General features: G+C 63.2%; 1 protein-coding gene across 5 annotated transcripts in view; it reads right to left on the bottom strand.

Annotated features, from left to right (window-relative positions):
• The window catches only part of VAV2 (vav guanine nucleotide exchange factor 2), a gene marked incomplete at its 5' end in the record, with an annotated part of 186,799 nt that overhangs the window by 72,492 nt on the left and 103,693 nt on the right, over nt 1-10,614 (bottom strand). For all 5 annotated transcript variants that reach the window (XM_027766642.1, XM_027766645.1, XM_027766643.1 and 2 more), the window contains 1 exon segment: nt 7,940-8,008. In XM_027766642.1, the coding sequence (XP_027622443.1) occupies nt 7,940-8,008 (69 nt within the window).

Raw genomic sequence — 10,614 nt, 5'->3', positions numbered from 1 at the left:
CCACGGCGCCCCTGACGCTGCCGGCAGGGTGGCAGGCCACACGGCTCGTTACCAGGAAACCAGCCAGCTGTCCCTACACTCCGGTCCACACCAAGCAGGGGCTCCGGCCCAGGGCCCTGGGGTGCAGGCAGCAGAGAGGGGCAGCCCGAGGCCCCAGAGAGGCCAGCTGAAGCGAGACCATCTGCATGCAGGGCCAGAGAGGCCCCCTCTGCAGCTGCACACGCCCGCAGACCCTCACCGCTACCTACGCAGGGAAACGGGGCCCAGAGAGGCCGCGACAGTTGCCCAGGGGTGCAAAGCCATGTAGAAGTCCACCTGGACAAGCTTTCCCACCTGTCTCCCCGAGGGAGCCCACTGGCCGGACAGTGCCGGAACTCCTGGCCAGAACTCCGTTTCCTGGGGTTCTTTCTACGTAGCAGATGAGCCTCCCGCCATCTAGAACATCTGGGAGCCAAAACAGGAACGACACCTGGGGCCGGGTCACAGGGCTGGGCCCAGGGGAACGTCCTGGCCACAGTGGCAGATGGCTCAGGGCTTCAGTTCCTCCTCTGCCATGTGAAGGTTGCTGTGTGACCCCCAGCAAGTCACTCGCCTCCTCTGAGCTCTAATGTCCTCAGCGGCACCCCTGCAGGGCTGAGGGCTGAGATGACTGGACAGAGCAGAGCCAGGGCCTGGATTATCACACAGCACGTGGGACTCAGGGGGTCACTTAGAAAGAGGATCGTGGACATCCTCAGGACGTCATCTCTCCTGGGGCGCTTCCTCTCCGCCACAGTGCGCCAGGCCCAGGGCATGCTCTGTGGGCTCTCTTCCCTTGGGATGATCCTAAGGGAGAGTTTACCATCTGGGCAGCGAGAAACATTTTTTGGAAGACAAGAACACATGGTGACAGAGATCACCCTGGAAAAAACGCACTTCTTTCAGCTTGATAGAGCCGAGGACAGCTTCTTGGGAAAGGCAGCCTCTGGGCTGGGTTTTGTAGGATGAATAGGAGTTAGGTAGTCAATACAGGAGATGGTATGTACACAACAGGACTTCCATAATCTAACCAAGCTACACTCATTCATTTCTAAGCAATATTTCTTAAGTGCAAGAGAGAATGTCAAGAGGCCGTCTTAATCCTCACGGGGTTCTAGCAGACAGGATCAGAAGGGTAACTTGGGGGGCCCTGATGAGACAAGACGTAAGCCCTTCCTTGTGGCCATAGCCCAGCTGGTCCCTGCTTCCTTCCGGACCATGGCAAGATGAATGAGCATGTCTTTAGAGGCCCCAGGCCGGAACTCCCCTGCAGTGTGCTAACAGAGGCCAATGGCTGTGACGCCTTGGCCCTGAGGGACCCGAGCGAACCCAAGTATCAAACATGGAGGCCCGAGGGCGTCCCTGGCACCTGCCGTCTGGCGTGCAGGGCAGTACGTACGGCGGTGGCAATGGGATGCCTGCTCTGCACTCACTCACGAGGGCCCTCGGGAGACTTCAAAACAATCAACGGAAAGTGGAGTTAGACTATGAGTTTATTTTGGTGCGAATTTTTTTTAATCCATACGTAATTTTTCACAGTACACAATTTCCGCGACCTTCTGAAGACTCCCTTGTGCACACTCTAGCACAGAGAATGAGCAAGCCAGGCCCTACCATGGTGCTGGGAGAGAGCAGGCTGTGAGGCCACTGGAGGCCCAGGCCCATGGGCCACCAGGCCTACAGAGACAGCTGAGGCCCGCCTACTGTGGCGTACGCGGGGAGCCTGGGAGCTGCGGAGCAAGGCTCGAGGCTGCCGCCCACCAGCTTCCCCGTAACAAGGAGGGGGAGGTGTACCGGGCCCTCTGCCCACCTGGTCTGCAGCACCACCTCTGGGGAGCACAGGGCAGCTTGTCCAGACCACAGGGGAAGAGGGAAGCGGGCTGCCCACAGATCACTTCGGGGTCAAGACTCGGCCCCTGACTCCCGGGCCCCAGTCCAAAACAGGCAGTGCTGGGCCGGCTGGGCGAGAGCAGGTTTTCTAGCTCACACCTTGGTAAATCTTACGCACCCTTCAGAACACACACCCGGCGCCTCCTCCAGGAAGCTGCCGCCCTCCACTTGCCAAGGTCTGCCCTAGCGATCACTGCCCGAGCAGCACACGTGCAGGTCACAGGGGTTCTCGGGGTGGGAACTCCAGGGTCTGCAGATGGGGCACCCCAGAGCTGCCTGGGGCTGTCAGACCCCCAGGGTTAGGCAGGGTGGGCAATGGCTTCCATATCAGACAGGCCTGGGTGCACACCGCAGCTCTGCCCTTAGTGGCTACGTGACCCTGGGCAGCCGTCTTCACCTCTCAGAGTGCCTTCTCACCCAACGGGGCAGCTCTAGGACCCACCTAGGGGGCTCAGCCAGGCAGAGGGGAAGCACCTGGCAGGTACGGCCCCCAAACACTGGCTTCACTCAGTGCATAGCCAGTCCCCGTGGCCAGGCCAGGCCTCAGGACACGTTGTAACCCGGACAGTGTCTCCTAAGGAGAAACCGGGCTGGGGCTGCAGGTGTGTCCACAAGTGGAGGATGCATGCAGGGAGCCCCAAAGCCAGGGCAGCTCCACCAGCAGATGGTGCACAGATGGGTCCGACCACAGATGTTCTTGTTGAGGAAGGACCATGGAGGGCCAAGGCCTTCCTGAACCACACTATCACCTGCCGTGAAAGGTCCAGAGCTGGCCCAGCAGGTGGCGTGATGGTAGGTGCTGGACTCCCACAGGGCTGACCACGGTCTGAGTACTGCCTGGACCTGGCGTCGTGAGGATCATGCCAGGTGCGTGTGCATGCATGCCCAAATTTCAGGAAGAGAGTGGAGGGGGGGTCTGTGGCGTGGCCATCACCCCAGGGGATGGTTTCTCACTCTTCCTCTCAGTCTCTCTCTCCAGTGAGTGCACGCACCCTAGGGCAAAAAAAAAAAAAAAAAAAAAAAAACAAAAAAAAACGACGCGCCATTTTTGACCCTTGGGCAGGGGAAGGCCGAGGACTGGGGGGCCCCCATCTGTCCTCCGTCTCCCACTTCCCCCACCACGGCCGGGCACTCGGCTCCAGGGCAGCCCGTCCACACCCGCCCTCTGGGAGGGGCTGTCCAACAGGGCCGGGGCTCGTTTGCCTGTTGTTTTAACGAGCTGTTTTTGTGGCACCTGCTTTCACTCATCCCCTTGGGAAAAGCAGTGGCTCGGGGGGAACACGACGTCCCCAGGTCCGACTCAGTCCAGGCCCCACACACAGCGTCACTATGTCCAGGCACCCCCTGCGTGCAGCTGGACTTCTGCAAGCGTGGGAGGCGGCTTTTAAGTAAGCTCCGCTGGGAGATGTGGGCAGAGTGGGCGCAGGGTGGGCACAGGGTGGGGCGGCAGCCCGCCTGCAGGACCACAGACGGGGAGGAGGCCCGGGTCAAGGGCAGTGGGGGAAGCTGCAGGCCGTCCAGGCCAGTGCCCAGTCACTCCCCCCCCCGGGGGGGGGCATCCCAGCCTCCGCTACACAAAGCTCCTCCCATGTTTTATGTACCTTAAAGAATTATCCCGACGACGCTAACATGACACATTGAGAGCTGCTAAGTCGTTTTACGGTGTAATAAAGCATGCGGCTACACGTTCACAGATAGATTATGTTCCCCGCCACATCATGGCCGTTTGTTTAAGCCCAAAATCACCCCAGTCCCAAGACTGCAGCGCATGCTGAGCCGAGCAGGCTCCTAAATCCCCAGATGGTGCACTCTGCACGCTCAGGGCCATGGATCACGGGGCAGACGCTTCCACTCGAGTGGGGACACTGAGGTCCCGGAGGCACTAACTTGCAGGAGGAACAGAGTGCCATGAGAGCCAGGGTGGGCAGCTTCGGCCGGGGTGGGCACTGACCTTGGCCTCTACCCACGCGTTCCAGCTGCCCATGCCTGTACCTGCACCTGCACCTGCAGAGGCTCCTAGAAGGAAAGGGAGCAGGCCCCAGAGAGCCAGGACCCGGGCCTCCCGCACGCAGGCTGCACAGGAAGAGAGGCAGCCCTGGGCTCAGATCCACAGGGCGACCACTCAGAGCCGCCAGGAAACCGCCCGCTCGGAAGGTGGCTGCCCGAGGTCTCCTGCCCCTTCAAGGACAGAAGAACACCTCCTGGTAGATGCCCCCAGGGGTCAGAACAACGTTCTAGACAGAGCTGAGTCAGAGCCCAGAATCACTCGTCCCCACAGTCACTGGAGGGACAGAGCCCTTCTCACGTGGCGGTTCCTCCACTCGGGCCTGTGTGATGGCCGGACCCCACCGTGGGGATCAGGAGGCTCCCGGCGGGGCAGCGCACAGCCAGGGATTCCCGAAATGGAGGAGGGAGCGTAACGCACCTGTCCCTGACCCCGAAGGCCCACGGCCTCCACCTCCCTCCCCACCGCTCCAGCCAGGATAGCCAAGCAGGGCTCTTTGTGGCCAGTGATGAGAAACTAGGAGTCCCCGTCACCCCAGGCTCGCTCTGGGCAAAAAGCTACACCACGATCCTCTAGTTCTGAGGCACAGAAACGCGTGGGTTGCACGGTCTCCCTGCAGCCCCTGGAGCTTCAAAAATTCTGATTTCTTGCGAGTGCCATGGTATGCCAGATTTGCACAGGAGCAGCCCGACCCTGGTCTCTGCAGGGTCCTTACAGCCGGGTCAGCGGGCCTCCATCCCACCAGGCCTTCATCCCACTGTCCCCCCCGGCTCATTCGCTGGGAGCACTGGGCCTGGCCAGATCTCACACAGCTGCTCCTGCTGCGGAGAAACCCTGCTCTCAGCAAGCTCCTGCTCAGTTCTGAGACCCAACCATCACCTCTTCTGTGAAGGCTTCCTAGCTTCCTGAGCCCCACTGTGCTGCCATGGCAGCCACCCCCAGCATGCCATCCGTCCAGCACTGACAGGCAGGCCAGTGAGTCAAGCACAGCGCCCCTGGGCAAGGCCTCCTGTAAACACAGGGCTGTAAGCCCGGTTCGAAAGCAGGCCTCTTCTCTGGGCTATGTTGCCTAAAAAAGCATTTGTAAGTAGCAGTAATCTGTGTTAATTTTTTCAAGCAGTTGCTCCTGTGAGCTGATTATCCATTCTTCAAAGATCTGTACGTGAGCTTCGGGGCCTGAGCACCTACTTCCGCCGGCTCTGGCTGGTGCACACAGGCTCTGCAGAGGACACCAGACCCCAGGCCCATGCTGCCTGGCTACGGGGCCCCAGCCATGTGGCCAGTCGGACTGAGCTATGCCGAACGCAAACCACACCCCAGTCAGGGCGCGCACAGCAACTGGAGGCACACTGGCCGCCTCGCCCGGGACCCGCTGCGCCGACGACAGCGGAACTGCTGGGTACTGACCCATTTGCTGGGTCAGATGAGACACACCTAAACTACCTTGCCAGCCTGCATTTTCGTACACCTGCTAGGGGTGGCTCGGGCCCAACTTCTACTGACAGCGCTGCCAGAGCCACGGGGGACTCCAGAGGAAGTCGTGTTCTAGAAAGGGTGACAGAACTGCGTGTCTGCCCGCCAGGGCCCGCGGTGTGCTTGCCTCCCACTCACACTATCCTCAGCGTCCCTGGCTCCCTCCCTGCAGTCCCATGAAGCAGGCGCTGACACCGAGGCGCGGAGAGACAGCGGCGCACCGAAGGCCACGTAAGTGGGTGTCGGGGCTCGGGCTCACAGCCAGGTCTGGGAGTGAGAAGAGGATAGATGGGCTCTCACGTGCCCTCCTAAAGCCACTCCAGGTGCCCTGGGAGGATTCCGCCTAGGAGCCAGCATGGACCCTCCGCCAGACAGCCAGGAGGGCCTGAGGCCCAAGGCTGGGAGCGGTCACCCTTCCTGACACCTGGCCACGAGCCTAGGAAAAGCAGCAGTGTGTCCCTGGCCCACTGTCCCCTTCCTGGCCACTGGCAGACTTCCGATTTTGGCCACGTCCTGCCCCTGCCCCGAACCACGCTACTGCTCTGCCCAGGGGCGCAGGGAAGCCCCAGCGTTTCTGTGTGTCTGTGGAGCTCCACCGCGGCCTAGTGTCAGCACCAAACCCGCAGGGCCGCGTGCTAGGAAACTTCGCTTTTCAGTGAAAAGTAGGAGAAAACACAAAAGCGTGAAAAACTTATTAAATGCGAGCCACTGAGACCAAACCACAAGGTACGATTCAAATTCAGCCCCCTTCCCTGTATGACATCCTGACAGCGACTGCAGGCACGAGGACCCCAGGACTAGGAGGCTCAGACCTGACGGCCTGGAGTAACAGCCCTGGTCTGGCAGGGCCCGGGCCCCGGCGCTCGTCCTTGGGAGAGCAGCCCCGGCTAACGCCGCAGTTCGAGCTCACCTCCATCAGGCCAGGCAGCAAGGAGGGAGGAGGACTCGCCACGCAGGGTCCTCGGGGCCACTGGGCAGGCCTGGCCACCTCGAGCACAGTGCGGAGGACCCCGGCTCCACCAGGAGACCCTCCCACGGGGTGCCTCACGCTGGCCCCAGCCACACACGGTCGATTTCCGTTCCTCCCAGGGTCACCCGCCCCTCTACCGGCCATGGAGGGCATTCCCACAGGCTCAGACCCCAACCTCGGGTTGGCAACACGGAGCCAGCAGCTCAGGAGTGTGCTCTCGGCCCTGGCGGGGCTCCCGGGCTCCAGGAACCCACCACAGCGGAAGGCAGAGGGGCAGAGCTGAGGCCGAACCCGGCTCTGCCAGTTCTGAGCGGAAGGACATGGGCCAGCGGCATCCCCTCTCTGGGCCTTGGTTTCCTGATTTGTAAAACGCAGGTGACGACATGACGAACCTCACAGGGCGATCTGGGCTGGGGTACACCGGATGAACCCCCAGTGCCTGTCCCTGCCACAAAGGTGTGGACGTTCTACCCACCCTCGTGCCAGTCAGCCGGGAGTAATGGCCTGCCGCAGGCTGGGTGGGCATCCTTGGGAAGGAGACGCGGGGTGTGAGCCACCGACGGGGCAGCCCAGCGCCCTGGGCCAGCCCGGGTCACTCGGGCTGCTGGCACACAAGGGGCTGCTTCCAGAGCCCCACACGCTCGGCAGCGGCACAGTGCACGCCGCTGTGTGGACCCAGAGCGTCTGCATACGGGTCCTGCAGAGCGACTCTGGGCCAACCCAAGGTCCCGCACCGTGGTGTGAGCAGGGCAAGCACAGCCCGGCGTGCGCACGTGGCAGGCGCTCATTCTCACGAGGACTCCCTCCCTGTGCCTGCACGCAGGATGAAGGCAGAGACGGCAGGAGCCCTCCGCAGCGCACGGCGTGTCTAGGAGCAAAGAAACCCACCACTGCAGGCCAGGACTGACCCGAGGCGCCATCTCCACCAGGCCTGGAAGGGCAGCGGGCTACAGGGCCCCTTGCCTGTGGGATGGGGCACCCCATCCTCTCCAGTCCACTGCCCCCTCCAGGGAAGACCCCAGCCCGGCCCGAGCTGCCCTCACAGAGCCAGACCCCTGAGGGCTCCAGACCAGGCGGGCCACAGGTCGGGGCCATGTGGGTCGCGCACAGGGGTCCTCTCAGAGGAGCGAGCGGACACAGGGAGACAGGTGGGCTCCGGGGAAGGGGACGTGCTGTCTATGGCTTCACGTGGCCTTGTCCCAGGCCAGCTCGTGCCCCGGGTCAGGCCAGGACACAAGCCGAGGCCATGGACTCCTGCTTTTACCCACGCTGCAGCACCCCTGCACCAGCCACTCCTCGAACCGGCCCACCGGGAAAGCAGCCCACAGGAAGGGTGAGCTTCGGCAGAACCAGCAGAGGCTGGCGGGCTGACCCAGGCAGGCTGGGGTCTACGCGGACACGGGGAGGTGTGGGTTGATACGCTGCCCTTCTCTGGGGTCACTAGGAAGCCACTCATGTGGCCATGCAGGCAAGGGGATCACATACACCACGACCAGACTGGGGACACTCAGGGCGGGAGAGCCCAGGGCCGCCCCTGGGCTGCTGCCTGCCCGGCCCGCCCCCCACCCGGCCGGCGCCCTTACTCAGCCAGCTCCTCCAGGCTGCGGTAGACATCATCATCGTTCTCCGCAGTCTCCTCGGAAGGAAAGGGCCTGCGGGGAGATAAGCGAGAGGTCAGCACTGCCAGCCACGGTGGCCCCGTGTGATCTGCCAGGGAGCACACGGCTTCTTGCCCGTTCACGTCAAGGAAGTGGCAACCATTACACGGACCCGTGACAGGGAGCCGGCCGGCTGCAGCCCAGGCAAGCAGGTGCCACAAGCCCTGTGCCCCGGGTGCAAGCCTCCCCAGCAGCCCATCCCAAATGAAGGCCCAGGGTAGGGGTGCAGAGTGCAGCTCGGGGTGACACTGCCTTCCACACACCTGCACTCACGCGCAGGGGACGCTAGCACGGGACGTGGACCCCCGGGCCAGCCCGGTATGGTGCCAGGCGGGAAGGCTGCCAGCTCTGCTCACTCAGGGAGACGGGGCCGAGGGAGTTCCAGAGGGCAAGGTGGCATGGGCAGGGCCGCTGGGCCAGGGGACAAGGGCTGGAGTGCTGGGCAGGGCACCAGAACTTGTGGGGACCCCGGATCACCCACCAGGGTCTGGCCATAGGTCACGAAGCATCTGGCCCTGTCACGCTGTTGCCCACAAGGTCCTGCCACCTGCCTCCTAGGAAGGAAGCTCCCACAGCAGGCACGCAGGGACGTGGCCAGGAGGGGCAGGGCACGTCTCTTCCCATGGCCTGAGCCTGTCGTGCCAACCACACCCTCTGTCCCCACAGCAGCAATCCCCGTCCCTCCTGGCACATGTCGCTCTCCCAGGCTCCACAGACACCCAGACATCGACCTGAGGGAGAAGAGGAGGGACGGGGAGCCAGTACGGAGACAGCTCCAGAAGCCATGTGGGTGGAACCACCCGACAGCAGCCGTCCAGGCACCTGGGGAGCACGGAGGCTCCCACCCCGTCCGGGCGTCCTATGGGGTTTTCCTTCCCTTTACCCAAGGGGGTTGAGAGGGTGGCCAGCCAGCAGAGCAGAGGCCCAGCAGCCGCCCCTGCCCTGGACTGCCCTTCCCCCACCCCAACCCCAGGTGTTCCCAGTGGACCCCACAGCCCTCCCCTCCACTTTCTCAGGGAACCCTGGCCATTAGGCCTGCCCCCTGCCCCCCTCCCTCGGGGGTCGACTTCAGATCCCACTGCTGCAGTCACGCCTAAGCAGGACGTCATAGACAGGACCAGGCAGCGGTCACCAGCGAGGACAAGGACCTGAGAACAGGGGTGCCTGAGCACAACCCGGGAGGCGAGGACGGACAGACGGACCAGCTGCTACCTCCCAGCAGCTCCGGCCTTCTCCCCGCCCTGCCTGCTCTGAGTGGGCCCCATGCTGCTATCTGGCTGCTTAGGGACAAGGAGTACAAATTCGCTCTTGGTAAGTCGGGCTTGGCCCTGCCCTGGGATGTCTCTGAGACTCTGCAAGCCCACGGGCTCTGCCAGTGCCCACTGCTGGGTGGAGGACCCCACCTGGACGAAGGGGCAGAGTGGACAGACTCTGGGGACAGCGACACGGGTCCATGCCAGCTCAAGGTCTTGCTACCTCCGCGGGTCACAGACCAATATGGGTTTTTTCCTGGAAGGCACGAGGGGCTTGGTGACAGATTTGGGGTTCTTTTGTTTGTTTTTTATTAAGATTTTTGTTATAGGGCGTAAGCCTGCCAAAGAGACAGAGAGGAGGAAAGTAGAAAATCTCCCCCCGGGGGATGGCCACGCCTGCGTCCGTGCCCCGCGTGGTTCCGAGCTGTGGTCTGGGACACGAATTGCAGTGGGCCGTGTGGGACCCAGCACCTCAAGCACCACGCCAGACCAGGTCCTCAGCTAGGAGCGGGCCGGCCCCACTGCGCACAGCCAGCCAGCCTGCACCTGGCCGACTGCGGCTCCACTCCCCGCCCATCCTGAGCCCTGAGGTGTTGGAGAAACGGAGGGCAAGGACTATGGCGTGACCGCAGCCCCCAGGGGACCGTCTGTCTCGCTCTCGTGCACGTGCCCTCTGGGCGTGCAGGGTCCAGAGGCCCAGACAGCACCACGTCCCCGTGTTCCGGTAAGGGCCGCGACCCGGGCCCTGGAGCTCCGTGGGAATCACCGTCCACATCTCACCACTGACCCACATTCCCCTGCAGCTGACGGGCAAGGGCTAGGCTGCTGCCACACAGACCCTCTGCAGACCCTCCTAAAACCTTGGAGCCAGCCGGGGCAGTGCCAAGGACAGCCAGAGGCAGCCTGCCCACCCCGCCCGACAGGATGTGACATGGGCCCCACCAGCAGGGAGGTCAGCCAGGCTCAGGCTGCCCTGGTCCAGCCTCAGGGCAGGGACTGGCGTCCGCAGCAGCTCGAGCTCCCTGCCTGGGCGGTGCCTTGAACGCCCCAGCAGCCCCGCGTCCAGGGCAGCTCTGGACTGCTGCTCTGCCCATGGAACACTCCGGAAGGCCCTGGAGTAAAGACACGACCCTTTCCTGCCTCTCCTCGGCCACGGTGGTTTCCTCCCTGGAAAGACCTCCAGGCCCAGTGGAAGCCAGGCAGGCAGAGCTCAGCTGCTTCCTGTGCCCTGCGGCTGGTCGCTCAGCTGTGCGGGCTCCGGCTCTGGGCCGTGGGCAGAAGAGGCCCGTCTGGGTGATGCACCACACTGGGGAGCCCAGAGGAAGGGGCTCGGACGCCGGGGGGGGG

The sequence above is a fragment of the Tupaia chinensis genome, unplaced genomic scaffold (genome assembly GCF_000334495.1).
Source record: "Tupaia chinensis unplaced genomic scaffold, TupChi_1.0 Scaffold143602_1, whole genome shotgun sequence".
NCBI classification, from domain to species: domain Eukaryota; kingdom Metazoa; phylum Chordata; class Mammalia; order Scandentia; family Tupaiidae; genus Tupaia; species Tupaia belangeri.
The sequence above is the reverse complement of the archived record's forward strand: the minus strand, read 5'-3'. Positions and strand labels throughout refer to the sequence as shown.